At 43.6% G+C, this 24,421-nt stretch overlaps 2 protein-coding genes across 2 annotated transcripts; both read left to right on the forward strand.

Moving 5' to 3' along the window:
- Window positions 1-8,107: 8,107 nt before the first annotated feature.
- Window positions 8,108-9,067, forward strand: LOC117469212 (odorant receptor 131-2-like). The gene has a single exon (XM_034113592.1). The coding sequence runs from the start codon at window positions 8,108-8,110 to the stop codon at window positions 9,065-9,067; it is 960 nt and encodes a 319-aa protein (XP_033969483.1).
- A 6,208-nt stretch (window positions 9,068-15,275) lies between these two features.
- On the forward strand, window positions 15,276-16,235 carry LOC117469213 (odorant receptor 131-2-like). The gene has a single exon (XM_034113593.1). It carries the CDS (start codon window positions 15,276-15,278, stop codon window positions 16,233-16,235), a length of 960 nt encoding a protein of 319 aa, XP_033969484.1.
- The last annotated feature ends 8,186 nt before the right edge of the window (window positions 16,236-24,421 follow it).

The following is a 24,421-nucleotide window of genomic DNA, read 5'->3' on the forward strand; positions in this document are numbered from 1 at the left end:
CGAAGAGAAGTGAGAAGAGGCTCTTCTCCCACAACTTTTTGCGTTTGTCGGTGTCGGTCGAATTGACGGCAGAAAACCCCCTCTCACACTCAGCTGATTTAGGCAAAAAGGTCTTGCTCGCTGTCTGCAGTTTTTGCAGGGCTTTCCCTGGAGATTTATTCTCTAATTTGTAGTCCCGAAACTCCTCAATGGCCTCTCGGGCCGGTTCCCCCAGGACTTTTGCCAGTGCGCGTACTTCATTCTCCCCATAGAGGATCAGGGCGCTCCGTTGTTCGGGCCAAAAGCGCTTGTTCAGTGGTTTTAGCATGCGGACCAGGTCCGGTTCAGGCAGTCGCTTCTTCAAACTGTCTATTATAGACTGGTAAAACTGCAGACGGTTTATCTTGGACTTTCCGCCACTGATTTTCATAGCTGTCAACACATCGATGGTCTGCTGAATGTAGCAACTTGCATCTACCAAAGATGTTTCTCTGCGTTGCAGTTTTAGCGACAGGCTTTTAAGTTCTCGAAGAACATCCTTCATTGTTGCCAAATCAGCCAGAAATCCAGTGCTCGTGAGGAGTTTGTGCAGTCCCCTGAATTTCTGTCTCTCTGTGTCACTGCGAGATGATGTGTCGTCTGTTGCTGTTTTGAATTGGCGTGCCAGTGCGGGATAATCTTTCCAGACAGCTTTCACAGTCTGAAAACTACTAGCCACCCAACGAATAGTGAAGATTTGGCCTATTTTCAATATTTGCATGTTTAATTCTGCTGCTGCTTCTTGGAGCAAACGGGCATTTTTTGATGACTGGTGATAGAGAGCATACAGTTTTGCAACAAAAAACTCAAACTGATTTCACCCAGCTACTTCTTTAAGGCAATCCTTGACAGCCAATTCTAGTCGGTGGGCTAGACAGTGAATAGACTGCACTTTGGGGAAATCCTGTTTGAGTTTTGTCACAAGTCCCCCAACTCTGCCTGTGAGTACTGCTGCTCCATCCGTTGCTATTGAGATTAGATTTTTCCCCAAGAACTCGTCATCCAGTCCAGCTTGTTTTAAGCTTTTCCTCAAACTTCTGTACAGCGAGTTAGCATCCGTACCTTCTGAAAGCTCAACAATATCCAAGAAAACATTGTCCACTTCCCCTTTTCCTGTCATGTCACATCGCACGTAAATAATCATGTAGGCCCGCCCATGAACTGTGCTCTCATCTATTGTGATGCTAATTAGTGAGCCCATGTCTTTTATGTTGGAAACAAATTTAGCTCTCATTTCCTCTGTGATATGCCTGATTATTTCAGCACAAGCATGGTCCGATTTGTGCACAGTCCCTACGGTAGCACCATTGAGTTTTTGTAGGAACATGACAGCAGGTAGCTTTCTGTATGACATTTCTTCTTTGGCAATCATATAGGCAGATCTGAACGATGTGTATGTTTCCTGCATTAGATCAGCATTGATTGCTAATACCTTGTTTGGTAGGACATCTTTCTTTCTCATCTCCGAAATTGCGATTGCTTTTTCGTGTGCCTGGCTCTTATGATGCTTATAGATCTTTTTACGCAGGTTATTTTGTTGATCACAGCTGACTTTTCCCTGAATCCATTCTGGTGAAAGGTGCACTCCTGTGGATTTTTCTGCGAGCGGCAAGGAGATCAATATAGTTTTTGCCTCTTTGCAAATCTCACATCCAAATTTTTTATTTTTTATGAAAAGCCATGGATACTTTTCTTTCCACTCACTCCATCTTTTCAGTGTCCAGTTAAAAGGCAGGCCATCATGGGCATCGTCAGCGTCATGTTCGCTAGTGCAGGTCGAACCGGCGGCTGTCGCCGTTGTTGAAGCCTCTTCTGAAGGCTCTTCTGGCTCCGCATCGGCAGGCCTTTCCCTCGGTGTGGAGCTGTCAAAATCGACCCTAACGCCGCTTACAGCTGGCGAACTAAAAGTTGTTTGGTTGACATTTTCAGTTTTAGACTCCTTTGCTTCTTTACTTGTGAAACCAAAAGCTGCGAGGCTTGGCTGTTTGCGTTTCAACATTTTCTTTATTACAAAGCCAGAGTTAAAAGCATATATTAAACAATATCAATATGAACATTTCAAATACCGTGCCGGCACCACCGTAACCATAGCAACCTAAGTAGTGTAAAGAATGCAGCACCGCCACGTACAGATGGCAACACACAGAAATATTCACAATATAATATTCAGAAACTGTAATGAACAATGACTATAATTTGTTTCAAGAACTTTTATTTACAGAAACTCAACCTTTCTAATCTGTGTGACACAAATATGCACGATTTTTTGGGCTCCCCCTATTTATCTCAAAGTCGGCCTTCGGGGGAGCTCCCTCCCTCTTCGGGGGAGCCAAGCTCCCCCTGGCTCCCCCCCATTTCGAACACTGGTAACAGGCCTACATTTCATACTTTATTTGTAGGCTTTAGGAGATATCTACAAATAAACAGTAGATATTTTTCATGAAACCATATAGTGCTTCACATAATAAAATATACAAGGGCTGTAGCCTGATATTTATTATATGCTTTAGGAGCTGTTTGTGTTTCTTGTACAATGTGTGTGTGTGTGTGTGTGTGTGTGTGTGTGTGTGTGTGTGTGTGTGTGTGTGTGTGTGTGTGTGTGTGTGTGTGTGTGTGTGTGTGTGTGTGTGTGTGTGTGTGTGTGTGTGAGTGAGAGAGTGTGTGTGAGAGTTGATGTGCCAGGCAGATGGGCAGGTCTCAGTAGCTTATCTGACATATAATTGGTAAAAAATGTTACATTCTCCGTTAGCTTACGAGCTCCATGTTGAAGCGATCGACTATTCCTTGGCAATGTAGCATCACTTTGGATATTCGCTTAAATTGTCCTGGATTGGAATTTTTCCGATGATTTCCCTATGACAAATTAGCAAAAATGTGCTTAAAATGCATGAAAAACGCACATTTTTGAAAATGGCCGACTTCCTGGGGGGCGGGGGCTAATGGAAGGCAATTTGAAATATGTGTGCAATCATAATAGCAATGTGTATACAGCGTTTCGTGAATATCGGAAAAACTATATGCGAGCAGTTTGGAGCAATTTGCGACATGTAAATCGTCAAAAATTGTGTATTCGCTGATAGCTTACGACCTCCACGAGTGATTTTTCAAAAATGTGCTCCACAATTAAGTATCATATTGGATAGGGGCTGAACTTGTCCTGGACTGGAATTTTTCCGATCATTCCTCTAGGAGGAGTTCGCAAGAATGTGCTTAAAATGCATGAAAAACACAAATTTTTCAAAATGGCCAACTTCCTGGGGGGCGGGGCTAATGGAATCTATTTACAAATATGTCTGCAATTCCATGAGGAATGTCTCTGCCAAAATTCGTGAAGTTCTGAGAAACTATATGTGACTACCACACAATAGGGGGCGCTAGTGATCAGTTTCTTTGAAAAATTACGTTTTTTTTTTTACATTCTCGAAAAGGTCGTGGGCTCTGACGTGTGTCCCAAGTTTTGCGTCCGAAGCATGCTATCGCAAGTTTAAAAAAATGTATAGGCCACGCCCACATTCTGCATTTGTTGCGACACTTTCAATCTCAGTTTGTTGTCACCCCCAGAGTATGTGTAAAAAAAAATAATAATAATTCGTCTATCCGCTCTTGAGTTATAAATTGGTGGTGTTTTTGGCGCACCCTATAGTCCAAAATGAAAATGCTTTGGTGTGCCTATTCCCCTAGACAGACTGAACCTATCCACCAAAATCTGTGATATATGGATACATTGTTGATGAGTTATGAGCATTTATTTCTAAGCCCCGCCTTTTTGCGAGTACGTTTTGATTGATGGCGGCAATATTTATCGTCTTAACATGCTCATTTTCTACGGTAATGTGTCTGACCCTCCACCGATGCTGTATACGAAGTTTGGTGTTGAAAAACTGAAAATTGAAATGTAAGTGAATATTTAACTGTTTTGAACATTATGCTAATTTAAATTAATAAAATGTAGGCGGAGCTTAGGGTTCCAAGAGGATTATTTGTAGAGCAGGTCCACCCGGATATGTGTGCAAAATGTCAGGTCATTTGGAGTTACGGTGCGACTTTGTAAATGTATTCGGAAATGGGATTTTAATAGGTGGCGCTAGTGAGTAGAGATGGCAAATCCGGATCCTTTTACGGACTCAGGGTCTTCTGAGTCAGTCATTGAAGAGATCCGGAGCATACGAGTCATTTGAGTCATATGAGTCAGCATCACCAAGAGGGTAGAAATCCTATCGGTGAAACCGAAAAGTTGTTGCATTTCACGAGCATATTAAACTGACGTTATATTAAACTGACGTTATATTAACCTCCGCTACACAGTGTATTTTGCTTTAATAAAAAATGTTGATCACAAAAAAAAGGGTTATTTTGCGATTTGGCAAATCTGAGTCTGCTGTTGACTCGTGCATGAGGACGAGTCTGCTGGATCTCTGGATCTGCTGCTATACGGTTACGGCTCTGAGTCCGCACGAGTCTGCTGTGTTTTGCACAGTGAGTCAGGATTTGCGAATCTGAGTCTGTGAAGTTCCGCTGACTAACTCGTAGGCTACTGGTCTCTCGATCATTGACCTGGATTCACGGATCCCGCGATTTTGATTAAGTCCATTATGTTTCCGGCTCTAAATGAAGTTTCAGTGTAGACTTCTAACAAAATTGTCATGTTGTGCAACAGTCTCCTGCGTGTAATAGCTGCATTTCCAATAAGGATCTTACTTGGCAAAACGTTTATTTTGAACATAGCACACAAAAAGAAACAAACAATGACAAATAATAGAAAATTGCAAAACAGTTAGAATATATAAAATGTCTTAATTATACAATTATTATTATTAAACATATAATTATATCTAATCATATGCCCCCCATATTTTCTCATGGACTGCGTAATCATTGCAATACTGGTGTTTGTATGTGTTAAATGTGTGTAAAGTGGTGTCTTTTGCTTTAATAAAACATATTGATCACAAAAAAAAGGTCATTTTGCGATTTAGCGAATCTGAGTCTGCTGTTGACTCGTGCATGAGGACGAGTCTGCTGGATCTCTGGATCTGCTGCTATATGGCTACGGCTCTGAGTCCGCACGAGTCTGCTGTGTTTTGCACAGTGAGTCAGGATTTGCGAATCTGAGTCTGCTGTTGACTCGTGCATGACGACGAGTCTGCTGGATCTTTGGATCTGCTGCTATACAGTTACGGCTCTGAGTCCGCACGAGTCTGCTGTGTTTGCACAGTGAGTCAGGATTTGCGAATCTGCGAATCTACGAATCTGCGAGTCTGCTGTTGACTCGTGCATAATATAGCCGCGGGAGCCGGGTGCTGGAGGAGGGGCTATGCTCGTGCACATGACGAGTATGGATCTCTGGATCTGCTATGCTATTACGGTTAGGAGCCGTCGGCTCCTCTGAGTCCCCACGAGTCTGCAGGAAGTTTCACTGATCCGCGTCCCCTCCCCTGAGCCAAACGATCACTTCTGGCAGCTATCCTACTTGCTAAAGGGTAGGTAGATGGACTGGGGTACGTTGTAATGTGATTTTACATGTTATAAAGAGAGTAGCGAGTGACGCAATTTATAGTTTTAATTTGTACGTCACACCAAGTGTGGGACTCAAAGGACTCGGGTTAGGACACGACCAGCTCATTTCTAGGATCCGGGTTAATGATCCGGATGAATCAGGACTCGCCCATCTCTACTAGTGAGCAGGTTGGAATATTTAACCCATTGACTCCAGAATATTGTAGTTTTCACCAGTCCTGGCGTCCGTGCAAAATTATACAACTTTTTAAGCGTCCTAAAGGCCTCAAAAACAGGAAACGCCAGCAGAAAAATTAAAAGAATATTACTTCGCCGTTGGGTCCTAGCGCTCCGTGCTCGGGCCCTAATTATACGAATAACAATAGGTCTTCGCACACTTCGTGCTCAGGCCCTAATAACATTAAATACAAATAAAAGCAATAGACAGGAATATATGCATATACAGTAGAAAGGACGCGATGAATATTATAACATTTACTGTAGCCTTACTATGAAGGCTAATCTAAATACGGTGCTTTTCTACAGATTACTTTACCACTGCACTGGTAAGGTAAAACTAGGCCGATTAATAAGATGTGAAGTGCTTTGTAACTTTGACCCGCTTGACTGAATACCCAAAAAAAATGCCTACTTCAACATCAATGCATACGAAAGTGCTCGATATATGCTGTATTGAACAAATAAACTAACACAAACTAACTGTATCACTATAACATGATGATGATGATGATGATGATGATGATGATGATGATGATGATGATGATGATGATGGTGATAAAGAATGCATCTAACGTTCCGCTGTTCATAATAATACAAAACAGTGCATTAAACAAACCATCATGCTCTTACTTTGAAATCATGCGGAAATGTCGTCATCAGCAGGCCATCACGTGGTTTCCGAAAATAACCGAGTGACGCGAGTAGATTTTAGCCGAGACCGGCGGAAAGTTTGTCTCAAAACTCTGTGTGTGTAAAAAGACGATCCACAAGCAGAGATTTGAGATCCACAAGCAGAGATTTGAGATCCACAAGCAGAGATTTGAGATCCACAAGCAGAGATTTGAGATCCACAAGCAGAAACGTGAGATCCACAAGCGCATTTTTGGTCGACAAATACAAAATGGATTCACAAATGCCTGATCGAAAGTTGTCAATGTTAAAGAGATATTCACAGATCTTTTTTTTATTTGTGAAAATATTTAGCGTATTTGCAGATCCGTTTTACATTTGCAAATTTATTTGTGAGTTTGCAAATCTTTTAAATGCATTTGTGGATGGTGTTTTACATTTACAAATCACATATTTACACACAAATTATTTTTATGTTCACACAAATAATTATGAGACAAATCTATGCCCATAAGGAACGTTTGTCAGCTATAACGAGGCGATATCAATAGGCGCTTTCACACCAAGTACTTTGCCGTACTTAGTTCCCAGTACTTAGTTCATCAGAACTCTTTAGTTCTGATGAACTAAAGAGCAGATCGCGTTCACACCGGAATAAGTCCCTGAGGGAGGACTAGGCAAATTAAGCTGCTGACGTCACTTCTTCTTCTTCTGCTTTGGGTTTACTGGCAGGCCGCAAACAACTTCACGGCGTATACTGCCACCTGAAGTCCCCGGCCGGAAGTCCCCAGAGTTGGGGACTGGCTTCAGTAGAAGGTGCTGGGACTCCCAGCAGCTTCTACTGAAGCATTCCGAGTAAATCGCCAGAACGCCGACACCTCCTCATCTCCACCGCTCCCATATTTTTTTTTTGTGTTGCCATAAGTTAGTCTCTCTCCGTTGGTGCGCTGAGCTAATGCTAATGCTAATAATGCTAATGCCAGCAAATACAATGGCGGCTTCACAAAACGTTTCAGAGTTTTACGGGGCGTGGTTTGCAATCCGCCCAGCCAATCAGAAATGGGAACCTTTTTCTCCCATGAAAGTACCTGCTCTCTAGCAGGGACTAAAAAGGGTGTGAAAAAGGTTTTCATGAACTAAGTTCTAGTTTCGGATTTTTTTCAAGAACTATCGGAACTATACTGGGAATAGTACTCGCTAGGCTTGCCGCAGGTATAGGCGAAGCTTGGCTGGAGACTTTTCGCCAAGGAGGTGTTATTTTTGGCGAGCTGTCGTACTTGAACTAATACTGTTAAGTGATATACTGTGAGCTTTTAAAGCCCAGTTTGGAATCTAAGTGTCATTTAAATATGGAGTTAGTAAGGAATCTGCAGGAACCTCAAGAAACACAGAGATATATACATTTATTCAGACAATGGTAGCATTGAAAATACTGTAAAATTTGAGTAAGTGTTAAGTCATCATAGGTACTGTAGAAAGATTACATCACTCATCTCTAATTTGATGATCAGTCTGACGTAATGTCCTGTGAAAGTTGCTTGAGGACAAATATATATAGATGCCGTACATAGCAGGAAAACTCTGCCCCAGATCAGCTCTGCCTCTAACCTTCTGCCTTGACTGCCCAAAATTGAAGGATAACGTGCGGTTCTGTTTTTTGATGAATTGTACTTTGTATGTTTTGTAGTTTACTTGAACAACTACTGAAAGCCAGAGAAGCATAATGTTGTCTTGGCTGCAGCCTAAGGCCAACATCACTGCTGGTGTGCCGCAACGAGAAGCTTATGAGATAATATTGTTTACCTTGTTAATTGTTGGGTCAACCTGCTCTTTTCTTTACATAAATTGTGTTTTGCTGTACACCCTCAGGAGTAAGCCGGTGTTTTGTGAGACATCCCGATATATTCTGCTGTACAACCTACTTATTGCAGACACTGTTCACCTGATATCAAGTCTTCTGCTGTTCTTGCTATCTTCTTTTAAGGTAAAAATTACCTATTATGCCTGTGGTTTCCTAGTTTTGGTCTCTGTTTTCACGCAATCAATCTCCCCTCTCACCCTGGCTGTGATGTCTATCGAGAGATACGTGGCTGTTTGCCATCCTCTGAGGCATGCTTCTATTTTCACCGTGAGAAGTACAGGCATAGCCATTGCTGTGGTGTGGGCCTCTGCTGTAATCCACATCCTCATTCGAGTTTTTATGCTGGTATATGTCTTTACAAAAATCTCCCTGAATCTGCACATGAATGAATTATGCAGTAAAGAAACTGTTTTTTTTGCACCAATCTTTAATGATTTTGAGGAGGCACATGCAAGCACTCTCTTTTTGTCGGTGGGTTTAGCAATCATTGGCTCATACATTGGTGTTGCTCACACAGCTAGGTCAGCCTCAACAGATAAAGTGTCGGCCAGAAAGGCTCTTCAAACTCTTCTGCTTCACCTGATTCAGCTAAGCCTCATCCTCACTGCCTCCATGTTCTCCACCATCATTATAGCCATAGCTAGAACTGAGGATAGATCAACCCTTTTTCGGATTTACAATGTATGCTATGTTTTTTTGAGTATCCTTCCCAGGTGTCTGAGTGCTCTCATTTATGGACTCAGGGATCAAACCATCAGACCAGTCCTCGTGAAAAAGCTGTGCTGTCCGTGGAGAGGCTCAGTTTGTCTTAACAACAAGTGAATGCTTATAAATATGTTTCTACATTTACAAAACATTTGTTTCTGAACCTGAAACCCAATTCTCAAAGATTATGCTACATATGAAAAATGACAATGTATCATTGAAATAAGTGATAATTGGAGAAAAAAAAATCATTTATCATATGTCTTGTAATTATTGATAAAATACATTAAAGAGCAAGTGTTGTTCTTAACTATTGTCACAGTACTTTTCCTGTCACAATATATGGATTAAACTTCATCATAATTAATTGGGGATACATTTTTGATGTATTTCATGAATATTTTCTTCTTTCTAATAAAATGTGTTGTTAAATTATTGGAGGCTTAAATACATTTACATTTTGACAATGTTAATTTTGCGTACTAAATTTCACATATTGTTTAATTAACTTTTGAACCCTTACAATGCATCAATGGAACAAGTAATTCTGATATTAACCAATTATAAGTGCTGCAGTAAATAGTGATATTTGTAATGATATAGACATTTGAGTTAATGTATAATAAAGCTCTTAACCATCTACATATTGTAGTACAGTTATTTTTAATGATCAAAATCAAAATGAAAAAGCTAAATGCACTGTCTGCAGCAGATGAAGTGTTAACAGAACTGGGTATATGACTTGGACTCGAGTCACCAATTTGATGACTTTGGACTCGACTTGCCAAATCACAAAATAGGGACTTGACTTGGACTTGAGCCTTCTGACTTGAGGTGACTTGATACTTTAATTCAGGGGTCTCCAACACGTCGATCGCGAGCTACCGGTAGAAGAGCAGACTCCCGTCCATAGACTGTATATATAAATGGACGTAGTGTCCGTGACGTCATCCATAGGATTTTGCAAAAAGAAAAAAAAAAGTTGCTGTGAAGCCCTTAGTAGGCGGAGTCGGCCACTGCCGTCTCGACAGTGACGTCAGAGTCTAACTCCCGCCTGCTCCAGCCTGATCCAAATAAGGGCAAAGAGGCGGAGCCGAGGCGGGACCTGCTGCCACCGAGCTGGAACATGGATGTATAATAGAGTGCCACAGTGACGCGTCCTAAAACCCGGAAGTAAGCTGCGCATGGGTTCCTTCGACAAAAAAGTAATGCAATTTATCCACAGGATTTTGGAAAATAGCTCGAAATAAGGTCTGTGGTTGACACACATTTAAGAGACGGATCACGTTTTGTTCAGTCGGATAATCTCCACATGTTTACCCTACTTTTATAATTTTCTAATCATAAATCTAATCGATGGATTTATGATCGATAGATTTATGATTAGAAAATTATTAGAACTCTATAAGAACTGGATACAGCATGGGAGGCGGGGTCTCATTCTTTCCTATGAGAGCCCAAAATTCGTGAAGTGCTGAGAAACTATATGTGACTACCACACAATAGGGGGCGCTAGTGATCAGTTTCTTTGAAAAATTACGTTTTTTTTTTTTTACATTCTCGAAAAGGTCGTGGGCTCTGACGTGTGTCCCAAGTTTTGCGTCCGAAGCATGCTATCGCAAGTTTAAATAGGCCACGCCCACATTCTGCATTTGTTGCGACACTTTCAATCTCAGTTTGTTGTCACCCCCAGAGTATGTGTAAAAAAAAATAATAATAATTCGTCTATCCGCTCTTGAGTTATAAATTTGTGGTGTTTTTGGCGCACCCTATAGTCCAAAATGAAAATGCTTTGGTGTGCCTATTCCCCTAGACAGACTGAACCTATCCACCAAAATCTGTGATATATGGATACATTGTTGATGAGTTATGAGCATTTATTTCTAAGCCCCGCCTTTTTGCGAGTACGTTTTGATTGATGGCGGCAATATTTATCGTCTTAACATGCTCATTTTCTACGGTAATGTGTCTGACCCTCCACCGATGCTGTATACGAAGTTTGGTGTTGAAAAACTGAAAATTGAAATGTAAGTGAATATTTAACTGTTTTGAACATTATGCTAATTTAAATTAATACAAATGTAGGCGGAGCTTAGGGTTCCAAGAGGATTATTTGTAGAGCAGGTCCACCCGGATATGTGTGCAAAATGTCAGGTCATTTGGAGTTACGGTGCGACTTTGTAAATGTATTCGGAAATGGGATTTTAATAGGTGGCGCTAGTGAGTAGAGATGGCAAATCCGGATCCTTTTACGGACTCAGGGTCTTCTGAGTCAGTCATTGAAGAGATCCGGAGCATACGAGTCATTTGAGTCATATGAGTCAGCATCACCAAGAGGGTAGAAATCCTATCGGTGAAACCGAAAAGTTGTTGCATTTCACGAGCATATTAAACTGACGTTATATTAAACTGACGTTATATTAACCTCCGCTACACAGTGTATTTTGCTTTAATAAAAAATGTTGATCACAAAAAAAAGGGTTATTTTGCGATTTGGCAAATCTGAGTCTGCTGTTGACTCGTGCATGAGGACGAGTCTGCTGGATCTCTGGATCTGCTGCTATACGGTTACGGCTCTGAGTCCGCATGAGTCTGCTGTGTTTTGCACAGTGAGTCAGGATTTGCGAATCTGAGTCTGCTGTTGACTCGTGCATGAGGACGAGTCTGCTGGATCTCTGGATCTGCTGCTATATGGTTACGGCTCTGAGTCTGCTGTGTTTTGCACAGTGAGTCAGGATTTGCGAATCTGAGTCTGTGAAGTTCCGCTGACTAACTCGTAGGCTACTGGTCTCTCTCGATCATTGACCTGGATTCACGGATCCCGCGATTTTGATTAAGTCCATTATGTTTCCGGCTCTAAATGAAGTTTCAGTGTAGACTTCTAACAAAATTGTCATGTTGTGCAACAGTCTCCTGCGTGTAATAGCTGCATTTCCAATAAGGATCTTACTTGGCAAAACGTTTATTTTGAACATAGCACACAAAAAGAAACAAACAATGACAAATAATAGAAAATTGCAAAACAGTTAGAATATATAAAATGTCTTAATTATACAATTATTATTATTAAACATATAATTATATCTAATCATATGCGCCCCATATTTTCTCATGGACTGCGTAATCATTGCAATACTGGTGTTTGTATGTGTTAAATGTGTGTAAAGTGGTGTCTTTTGCTTTAATAAAACATATTGATCACAAAAAAAAGGTCATTTTGCGATTTAGCGAATCTGAGTCTGCTGTTGACTCGTGCATGAGGACGAGTCTGCTGGATCTCTGGATCTGCTGCTATATGGCTACGGCTCTGAGTCCGCACGAGTCTGCTGTGTTTTGCACAGCGAGTCAGGATTTGCGAATCTGAGTCTGCTGTTGACTCGTGCATGACGACGAGTCTGCTGGATCTCTGGATCTGCTGCTATACAGTTACGGCTCTGAGTCCGCACGAGTCTGCTGTGTTTGCACAGTGAGTCAGGATTTGCGAATCTGCGAATCTACGAATCTGCGAGTCTGCTGTTGACTCGTGCATAATATAGCCGCGGGAGCCGGGTGCTGGAGGAGGGGCTATGCTCGTGCACATGACGAGTATGGATCTCTGGATCTGCTATGCTATTACGGTTAGGAGCCGTCGGCTCCTCTGAGTCCCCACGAGTCTGCAGGAAGTTTCACTGATCCGCGTCCCCTCCCCTGAGCCAAACGATCACTTCTGGCAGCTATCCTACTTGCTAAAGGGTAGGTAGATGGACTGGGGTACGTTGTAATGTGATTTTACATGTTATAAAGAGAGTAGCGAGTGGCGCAATTTATAGTTTTAATTTGTACGTCACACCAAGTGCGGGACTCAAAGGACTCGGGTTAGGACACGACCAGCTCATTTCTAGGATCCGGGTTAATGATCCGGATGAATCAGGACTCGCCCATCTCTACTAGTGAGCAGGTTGGAATATTTAACCCATTGACTCCAGAATATTGTAGTTTTCATCAGTCCTGGCGTCCGTGCAAAATTATACAACTTTTTAAGCGTCCTAAAGGCCTCAAAAACAGGAAACGCCAGCAGAAAAATTAAAAGAATATTACTTCGCCGTTGGGTCCTAGCGCTCCGTGCTCGGGCCCTAATTATACGAATAACAATAGGTCTTCGCACACTTCGTGCTCAGGCCCTAATAACATTAAATACAAATAAAAGCAATAGACAGGAATATATGCATATACAGTAGAAAGGACGCGATGAATATTATAACATTTACTGTAGCCTTACTATGAAGGCTAATCTAAATACGGTGCTTTTCTACAGATTACTTTACCACTGCACTGGTAAGGTAAAACTAGGCCGATTAATAAGATGTGAAGTGCTTTGTAACTTTGACCCGCTTGACTGAATACCCAAAAAAAATGCCTACTTCAACATCAATGCATACGAAAGTGCTCGATATATGCTGTATTGAACAAATAAACTAACACAAACTAACTGTATCACTATAACATGATGATGATGATGATGATGATGATGATGATGATGATGATGGTGATAAAGAATGCATCTAACGTTCCGCTGTTCATAATAATACAAAACAGTGCATTAAACAAACCATCATGCTCTTACTTTGAAATCATGCGGAAATGTCGTCATCAGCAGGCCATCACGTGGTTTCCGAAAATAACCGAGTGACGCGAGTAGATTTTAGCCGAGACCGGCGGAAAGTTTGTCTCAAAACTCTGTGTGTGTAAAAAGACGATCCACAAGCAGAGATTTGAGATCCACAAGCAGAGATTTGAGATCCACAAGCAGAGATTTGAGATCCACAAGCAGAGATTTGAGATCCACAAGCAGAAACGTGAGATCCACAAGCGCATTTTTGGTCGACAAATACAAAATGGATTCACAAATGCCTGATCGAAAGTTGTCAATGTTAAAGAGATATTCACAGATCTTTTTTTTATTTGTGAAAATATTTAGCGTATTTGCAGATCCGTTTTACATTTGCAAATTTATTTGTGAGTTTGCAAATCTTTTAAATGCATTTGTGGATGGTGTTTTACATTTACAAATCACATATTTACACACAAATTATTTTTATGTTCACACAAATAATTATGAGACAAATCTATGCCCATAAGGAACGTTTGTCAGCTATAACGAGGCGATATCAATAGGCGCTTTCACACCAAGTACTTTGCCGTACTTAGTTCCCAGTACTTAGTTCATCAGAACTCTTTAGTTCTGATGAACTAAAGAGCAGATCGCGTTCACACCGGAATAAGTCCCTGAGGGAGGACTAGGCAAATTAAGCTGCTGACGTCACTTCTTCTTCTTCTGCTTTGGGTTTACTGGCAGGCCGCAAACAACTTCACGGCGTATACTGCCACCTGAAGTCCCCGGCCGGAAGTCCCCGGAGTTGGGGACTGGCTTCAGTAGAAGGTGCTGGGACTCCCAGCAGCTTCTACTGAAGCCTTCCGAGTAAATCGCCAGAACGCCGACACCTCCTCATCTCCACCGCTCCCATATTTTTTTTTGTGTTGCCATAAGTTAGTCTCTCTCCGTTGGTGCGCTGAGCTAATGCTAATGCTAATAATGCTAATGCCAGCAAATACAATGGCGGCTTCACAAAACGTTTCAGAGTTTTACGGGGCGTGGTTTGCAATCCGCCCAGCCAATCAGAAATGGGAACCTTTTTCTCCCATGAAAGTACCTGCTCTCTAGCAGGGACTAAAAAGGGTGTGAAAAAGGTTTTCATGAACTAAGTTCTAGTTCCGGATTTTTTTCAAGAACTATCGGAACTATACTGGGAATAGTACTCGCTAGGCTTGCCGCAGGTATAGGCGAAGCTTGGCTGGAGACTTTTCGCCAAGGAGGTGTTATTTTTGGCGAGCTGTCGTACTTGAACTAATACTGTTAAGTGATATACTGTGAGCTTTTAAAGCCCAGTTTGGAATCTAAGTGTCATTTAAATATGGAGTTAGTAAGGAATCTGCAGGAACCTCAAGAAACACAGAGATATATACATTTATTCAGACAATGGTAGCATTGAAAATACTGTAAAATTTGAGTAAGTGTTAAGTCATCATAGGTACTGTAGAAAGATTACATCACTCATCTCTAATTTGATGATCAGTCTGACGTAATGTCCTGTGAAAGTTGCTTGAGGACAAATATATATAGATGCCGTACATAGCAGGAAAACTCTGCCCCAGATCAGCTCTGCCTCTAACCTTCTGCCTTGACTGCCCAAAATTGAAGGATAACGTGCGGTTCTGTTTTTTGATGAATTGTACTTTGTATGTTTTGTAGTTTACTTGAACAACTACTGAAAGCCAGAGAAGCATAATGTTGTCTTGGCTGCAGCCTAAGGCCAACATCACTGCTGGTGTGCCGCAACGAGAAGCTTATGAGATAATATTGTTTACCTTGTTAATTGTTGGGTCAACCTGCTCTTTTCTTTACATAAATTGTGTTTTGCTGTACACCCTCAGGAGTAAGCCGGTGTTTTGTGAGACATCCCGATATATTCTGCTGTACAACCTACTTATTGCAGACACTGTTCACCTGATATCAAGTCTTCTGCTGTTCTTGCTATCTTCTTTTAAGGTAAAAATTACCTATTATGCCTGTGGTTTCCTAGTTTTGGTCTCTGTTTTCACGCAATCAATCTCCCCTCTCACCCTGGCTGTGATGTCTATCGAGAGATACGTGGCTGTTTGCCATCCTCTGAGGCATGCTTCTATTTTCACCGTGAGAAGTACAGGCATAGCCATTGCTGTGGTGTGGGCCTCTGCTGTAATACACATCCTCATTCGAGTTTTTATGCTGGTATATGTCTTTACAAAAATCTCTCTGAATCTGCACATGAATGAATTATGCAGTAAAGAAACTGTTTTTTTTGCACCAATCTTTAATGATTTTGAGGAGGCACATGCAAGCACTCTCTTTCTGTCGGTGGGTTTAGCAATCATTGGCTCATACATTGGTGTTGCTCACACAGCTAGGTCAGCCTCAACAGATAAAGTGTCGGCCAGAAAGGCTCTTCAAACTCTTCTGCTTCACCTGATTCAGCTAAGCCTCATCCTCACTGCCTCCATGTTCTCCACCATCATTATAGCCATAGCTAGAACTGAGGATAGATCAACCCTTTTTCGGATTTACAATGTATGCTATGTTTTTTTGAGTATCCTTCCCAGGTGTCTGAGTGCTCTCATTTATGGACTCAGGGATCAAACCATCAGACCAGTCCTCGTGAAAAAGCTGTGCTGTCCGTGGAGAGGCTCAGTTTGTCTTAACAACAAGTGAATGCTTATAAATATGTTTCTACATTTACAAAACATTTGTTTCTGAACCTGAAACCCAATTCTCAAAGATTATGCTACATATGAAAAATGACAATGTATCATTGAAATAAGTGATAATTGGAGAAAAAAAAATCATTTATCATATGTCTTGTAATTATTGATAAAATACATTAAAGAGCAAGTGTTGTTCTTAACTATTGTCACAGTACTTTTCCTGTCACAATATATGGATTAAACTTCATCATAATTAATTGGGGATACATTTTTGATGTATTTCATGAATATTTTCTTCTTTCTAATAAAATGTGTTGTTAAATTATTGGAGGCTTAAATACATTTACATTTTGACAATGTTAATTTTGCGTACTAAATTTCACATATTGTTTAATTAACTTTTGAACCCTTACAATGCATCAATGGAACAAGTAATTCTGATATTAACCAATTATAAGTGCTGCAGTAAATAGTGATATTTGTAATGATATAGACATTTGAGTTAATGTATAATAAAGCTCTTAACCATCTACATATTGTAGTACAGTTATTTTTAATGATCAAAATCAAAATGAAAAAGCTAAATGCACTGTCTGCAGCAGATGAAGTGTTAACAGAACTGGGTATATGACTTGGACTCGAGTCACCAATTTGATGACTTTGGACTCGACTTGCCAAATCACAAAATAGGGACTTGACTTGGACTTGAGCCTTCTGACTTGAGGTGACTTGATACTTTAATTCAGGGGTCTCCAACACGTCGATCGCGAGCTACCGGTAGAAGAGCAGACTCCCGTCCATAGACTGTATATATAAATGGACGTAGTGTCCGTGACGTCATCCATAGGATTTTGCAAAAAAAAAAAAGTTGCTGTGAAGCCCTTAGTAGGCGGAGTCGGCCACTGCCGTCTCGACAGTGACGTCAGAGTCTAACTCCCGCCTGCTCCAGCCTGATCCAAATAAGGGCAAAGAGGCGGAGCCGAGGCGGGACCTGCTGCCACCGAGCTGGAACATGGACGTATAATAGAGTGCCACAGTGACGCGTCCTAAAACCCGGAAGTAAGCTGCGCATGGGTTCCTTCGACAAAAAAGTAATGCAATTTATCCACAGGATTTTGGAAAATAGCTCGAAATAAGGTCTGTGGTTGACACACATTTAAGAGACGGATCACGTTTTGTTCAGTCGGATAATCTCCACATGTTTACCCTACTTTTATAATTTTCTAATCATAAATCTAATCGATGGATTTATGATCGATAGATTTATGATTAGAAAATTATTAGAACTCTATAAGAACTGGATACAGCATGGGAGGCGGGGTCTCATTCTTTCCTATGAGAGCTGCTCATTGGCGCATGAGGACAAAATGGCCCAAATATTGAGAGAGCGAAACGTCACAGATTACCCATCATGCCTGGCTGTCAGAGCAGAAGAACCCGTATGTGCGCTCACAGAGCATGCGCCCCTTAAGCCCCGCCCAGTAATAATAACTACTGTTATCTTTCTTACAGTGCAGACGCTTTTCTGCTTGCTCTTGCCTCTGCTTACTTTTTATGCTGATTTTCCTATTCTTATTCTCTGAAAACTTCGAGCAGCGGCTCCTGGACATTAACTTATCACTGGGACAGTTATTCATCGTAAATAGACGGAGGGTTTCAGCCATATTTCAACATTTTTACGACGACCTCAGTCTTACAGTAGCGTGGCCTAGCAACAGCTAAAGCCTGGTTGGCTACTGCATGCTATTTAGCTTAAGCTAGTTGGTAGCAAAATGCCTCCGTTCTCTACAGATGACTTCCACAAACTTCAACAGAAGATGGCTGTGTTGGAAATGAAAATGCAACGGTTGGAAGTTAACGTGGAAGTGAATGGACTATGTTGTGGGAATAACACCACTTTACCAGTGTCGCAAGATAATGGAAAAGGGTATGCTAACTCACAGCTAGTTAGCAGCTACAAGGTTTCCAAGGAACAGGAGGGCTGTGTACTGGGTAATAAATCTACAAGTGGTAGTCCTCCCTGGAACTCTCTGGGTGCAAAGCCTAAGAGTAAATCATTTCCATGGGATTTGGGAGGACGAATAACAGGCAGAGCCCAGCGCTCTGAAATCTGTGATGCGACCGGCTGGCCTGCATTGTTATCACCCAGGAAGAGTGCCTCTTCAACCCCTATTCATACTAGGAAACAGCCGTGGACAGCTGCTAAAGGGAGAACTACAAACAATCCTCCTAAACCACCAAGTGTGCCAATCCAGAACAGATACGCTCCGCTGACCGAGAACCGGAGATCTCTTTCTGATGACCTGGATAACCTGTCCTCTTCACACAGCAGGGTAAGGACCAATAGCTACTCCAAAAGTAAAAGGCTAGAGGGAAAGCTAACGGCTGGGCCTGAAACTCTGATTGTGGGTGATTCTGCTGTAAGAGATGTAAAAGGTCTGTGTAGTAAGAACAACACCAAAGTACTCTGTTTTCCCAAGGATATGGTCTCCGACTTGGCTGAGAAGATCCTGCATATTGGGGCTGAACATCCGACTGTGAAGAATGTGGTACTACATATTGGAACAAATGATGTTGTGAAACAACAGTCAGAAGCGCTGAAAGAAGACTTTAAATGTCTGTTGGAAACTGTCAGCTCTCTAAATGCGGAGGTGTTCATCAGTGGCCCTCTACCCGCCAGTCAGAAGAGGAGTGGAGAGATTCAGCAGACTGTTTGCATTGAACATGTGGCTTTCAGCTGCCTGCACTGACCATTCTGTCCATTTTATTGACAATTTTAACTTTTTCTGGGATCGCAGACATCTTTTTAAGGCAGATGGAGTTTGCCTGAACAAGTCAGGAGTGAAATTGTTTATCTCTAACATATTCAACTGCCTGCGTCAGCAATCTGTTCCCTCTGCCAAGGACAAGCGGCAAGAGGAATCAAAACAGGAGAAAGACACAACACATTGCGCAGAAAACCCTGAAGAAGTATCACTGCACCCGCCTGAGGAATGTTCTGATTATGGGAGACCTATGACACAAATGGAGGAGTCTCCACTGCCCGTCACCCCCCCCTGTCAACGCCTTGGAGGATACTCTTCATTCATCTCCCAGCTCTCTCTACTCTCCGCTCACCCTTTCACCCTCGCCCTCCCCCCTGGAGTTCGATGACCGCATGAAGGCGAGATGCAGGGTTGGCAGCATGTCCTTTACCCCCGCCCCTCAACGACGCCCACCAAAATCACCGAAGCAGAGACGCGCACCATCTCCCCCGTCTTCATCACTGTGCCTATGTCAACCACCTCCCATCCCTTCAAGAAAGCATCTGCAGTCTCCGAAGCCTGATAAGGATGTGTGTGTACAAAACGCAACAAACTTTTACTGATATGTGCTGGGTCCAGGCTCAAGGGCATATGGCACTCTCAACTCTTTCCAGCACATGCCGGGGCCCTGCCTGCCAGTAGCTTTGCCGATATCTGTGTTGATAGGTAATAGATTAAGAGCGGTAAATCAGCTTAGAAACAGGAAGTGCTCAAACGTTTGTGTGAGGTTATCAAATTTAGCAGTGATTCCATGTCAGCCACAGCTTGTCACAAAATGTTTTACTGATAGTGTATTTAACAAACTTAAACTAGCTTTATTAAATGTCAGGTCTTTGGCAGGAAAAACATTTTTAATCAATGATTTTATCACTGAGCACAATCTCGATTTTATGTTTTTAACGGAAACTTGGATTGAACAAAATAACAGTGCAGCTGTTCTTATCGAATCAACCCCTCCCAACTTTAGTTTTATGAGTCAGGAAAGAATGCATAAGAAAGGGGGTGGAGTTGCTATTTTGTTCAATGATTCCATTCAATGCAGGAAGACATCTTATGGGGACTTTGCTTCTTTTGAATATGTGGCCCTTCAGCTGAAATGCTCCTCTCGAGCTCTGTTCCTAAATATCTATAGACCACCCAAATACTGTGCAAGCTTTTTTGATGATTTTACTGAACTGCTGTCTATAGTGTGTATTGACTTTGACCGTTTAGTCATTGTTGGTGATTTTAACATCCATGTTGACAACCCCCAGGACAGAGGGGCTAAAGAACTGTTTTGTGTTCTTGATAACTATGGACTGACTCAGCATGTGGCGGAGCCCACGCACAATAAGGGGCACACTCTGGACTTATTATCTCAAAGGGTCTGAATATCTCAAAGGTTGTGGTGACTGATGTTGCACTCTCTGATCATTCCTGTGTTTTCTTTGAGAGCTCTATTTCTGTTCACAAAAATGTTCAGAAAGAGGTAACCACAAAGCGATATTTAACTGAAAATACTAGGGAAATGTTTACTCATAATTTCTCATCCACACTTGCCCCTGCTAACATCTCAGTAAATGAGCTAGTAGATCATTTTAATTCAAAAATTAAAAATGTTATAGATACCATTGCTCCAACTAAGGTAAAGGAAGTGATTAGCAAGAAAATATCTCCATGGAGAAAGGCCATGACCGTGAGAACAGAAAAAAGAGAGTGTCGAAAAGCTGAACGTAGGTGGCGAAAAACAAATCTCCAGGTTCACTTTGAAATCTATAAAGAGAGACTTGGCCTTTATAATTTGGAATTGAAAAACGCACGACAGTCTTTCTTCTCTGACATCATTACCAAAAACAAAAACGCACGTGCCTTGTTTGCTACCGTCGACAGACTAACTAACCCCCCAGTGTCAGTAGCCTCTGAATTTCTATCCACCAGGGCGTGCAATGATTTTGCCTCCTTCTTCACTGACAAAATTCAGAAAATTAGACAAGCAGTCAGTGCCTCTACATCAGGTACAGCAAATGTTTTGTCCCTATGTCCACCTAATATCAATTCAAACACCATGACACAATTCCATCAGATTAATGGTAAAAACTTAGAGGACATTATTCAACTTCTGAAATCCTCCTCCTGCTGCCTTGATATTATTCCAACAGGATTTTTCAAAGATGTTTTTCCTTGCATGGCCTCAGATCTACTTCATATAGTAAACACATCTCTTCACTCAGGTATTTTTCCAGAGGCCCTGAAAACTGCAGTCATTAAACCGCTCTTAAAAAAGAATAATCTAGATGCCTCAGTAATGAACAATTACAGGCCAATATCAAACCTGCCATTTCTAGGTAAAATCATTGAAAAAGTAGTATTTCAACAGTTGAGTAACTTCTTGCATTTAAATAACTGTTTGGATGTGTTCCAGTCAGGATTTCGTCCAAACCACAGCACTGAGACTGCTCTTGTAAAGGTCTTCAATGACATCCACTTAAACACAGACAGTGGCAGAACTTCAGTGTTAGTATTATTAGATCTCAGTGCTGCATTTGACACTGTTGACCACAACATATTACTAGACCGACTAGAAAACTGGGTGGGACTTTCGGCAACAGTTCTAAATTGGTTTGAGTCCTACTTAAAGGACAGAAAAAACTTTATTTCTATAGGTAAATACACATCTGAGTTGACAAATATGACATGTGGGGTACCTCAAGGCTCCATCTTGGGGCCTCTTCTCTTTAACATCTACATGCTACCACTGGCTCAGATAATGAAAAACAACAAAATAAGTTACCATAGCTATGCGGATGACACACAAATTTACGTAACAATTTCACCAGGAGATTATGCTCCAATTCAAACACTGAGTAAGTGCATTGAACAAATCAATGACTGGATGTGTCAGAACTTTCTCCAATTAAACAAAGATAAAACTGAGGTAATGGTTTTTGGAGCCAAGGCAGAACGTATAAAAGTTAGCGCTGAGCTTCAGTCTGCAATGTTCAAAACAACAGATAAAGCCAGAAATCTAGGTGTAGTCATGGACTCTGACCTGAGTTTCAACAGTCACATTAAAACAGTTACTAAATCAGCCTACTATCACCTAAAGAACATATCTAGGATTAAAGGACTAATGTCACAGCAGGATTTGGAAAAACTTGTCCATGCTTTTATCTTCAGTAGACTCGACTACTGCAATGGTGTCTTTACAGGCCTCACTAAAAAATCTATTAGAAAGCTGCAGCTAATTCAGAACGCCGCTGCTCGAGTCCTCACTAACACTAAGAAAGTGGATCACATCACTCCTGTTCTGAAGTCTTTACACTGGCTTCCTGTGTGTCAAAGAATAGATTTCAAAATATTGTTGCTGGTTTATAAAGCTTTGAATGGTTTACGCACAACCAGGACCAACAGGGTGGGTGGAGGGGGTCCGGAGGACGGGCCCGGAAGGGGTCCCGGGCGGACGGCCCGGGAGCAAGGCAGAGTCCAAAAAGGGGCGAAGGCCACAGTGGGCGAACTCGGGGACCCAGGCATGAGAGCGAAGGCAGTGGTTGGGAGAGTCAGGGGGCCGGGCTCGAGGGCGAAGACCACGGCTGGGGAACTCAGGAGGCCGGGCTCGAGGGCGAAGACCGCGGCACTCAGGGGGCCGGGCTCGAGGGCGAACAAGAAGGCGTCTACGGGACAGCTCCGGAGGACGGGCAGGAAGGCGCTGACGGGACAGCTCCGGAGGCCGGGCAGGAAGGTGCCGACGGGACAACTCCGGAGGACGAGCAGGAAGATGCCGACGGGACAGCTCCGGAGGCCGGGCAGGAAGGCGCCGACGGGACAGCTCCGGAGGCCGGGCAGGAAGGCGCCGACGGGACAGCTCCGGAGGCCGGGCAGGAAGGCGCCGACGGGACAGCTCCGGAGGCCGGGCAGGACCCAGTATCAGCCGGACAGGAACCGGAGCCGACGGGACAGGCGTAGACGGGATCCTGAACATGACATGGGCTGGTGTCAATGGGACCCCGGATGGAGCAAGGGCTGGTGTCGACTGGACCCCCAACGGAACAGGACACAGAGTTGGCAGGACCCCCGGCGGGACAGGTGTCGGCGGGACCCCCAACAGGACAGGATCTGGTGTTGGCAGGAAATCCGGCGGAGCAGGTGTCGGCGGGACCCCCAACAGGACAGGACATGGGGTTGGCAGGACCCACAGCGGAACAGGTGTCGACAGGAAACCCGGCGGAGCAGCAGTCGGCGGGACCCCCAACAGGACAGAATCTGGGGTTGGCAGGGCCCACAGCGGAACAGGTGTTGGCAGGATCTCCAACGATACTGGACGTGGAGTTGGCAGGACCCTCGGCAGGAGAGTTGTCGGCGGGACCCCCAACGGGACAGGACATGGAGTTGGCAAGACCCCCGGCAGGAGAGTAGTCGGCGGGACCTCCAACAGCACAGGACATAGGGTTGGCAGGACCCCCGGCAGGAGAGTAGTCGGCGGAACCTCCAACATCACAGGACATAGGGTTGGCCAGACCCCCGGCAGAAGAGTTGTCTGCGGGACCCCCAACGGGACAGGACATAGGATTGGCAAGACCCCCGGCAGAAGAGTAGTCGGCGGGACCCCCAATGGGACAGGACACAGAGTTGGCAAGACCCCCGGCAGGAGAGTAGTCGGCGGGACCTCCAACAGCACTGGACATAGGGTTGGCAAGACCCCCGGCAGAGGAGTAGTCGGCGGGACCTCCAACGGCACCGGACACAGGACCGGCAGGACCCCCGGCAGAAGAGCAGTCGGCGGGACAGGACATGGAGTTGGCAAGACCCCCGGCAGGAGAGTAGTCGGCGGGACCTCCAACAGCACAGGACATAGGGTTGGCAGGACCCCCGGCAGGAGAGTTGTCGGCGGGACCCCCAACGGGACAGGACATGGAGTTGGCAAGACCCCCGGCAGGAGAGTAGTCGGCGGGACCTCCAACAGGGTAGGCGTCGGCCGTAGAGCCAACAGGACACGGGGGGCTGGCGTCGGCCGGAGAGCCAACAGGAGACGGGGTGCTGGAGTCGGCCGGACCACCGACGGGACACGAGGGGCTGGAGTGGGCCGAACCACCGACAAAACACGGGGTGCTGGAGTCGGCCGGACCACCAACAGGACACGAGGTGCTGGAGTCGGCCGGACCACCGACAGGACACGAGGTGCTGGAGTCGGCCGGACCACCGACAGGAGACGGGGTGCTGGAGTCGGCCGGACCACCGACGGGACACGAGGGGCTGGAGTGGGCCGAACCACTGACAAAACACGGGGTGCTGGAGTCGGCCGGAACACCGACAGGACACGAGGTGCTGGAGTCGGCCGGACCACCGACAGGACACGAGGTGCTGGAGTCGGCCGGACCACCGACAGGAGACGGGGTGCTGGAGTCGGCCGGAC

The sequence above is a fragment of the Trematomus bernacchii genome, unplaced genomic scaffold (assembly GCF_902827165.1).
Source record: "Trematomus bernacchii unplaced genomic scaffold, fTreBer1.1, whole genome shotgun sequence".
In the NCBI taxonomy this organism is placed as follows: domain Eukaryota; kingdom Metazoa; phylum Chordata; class Actinopteri; order Perciformes; family Nototheniidae; genus Trematomus; species Trematomus bernacchii.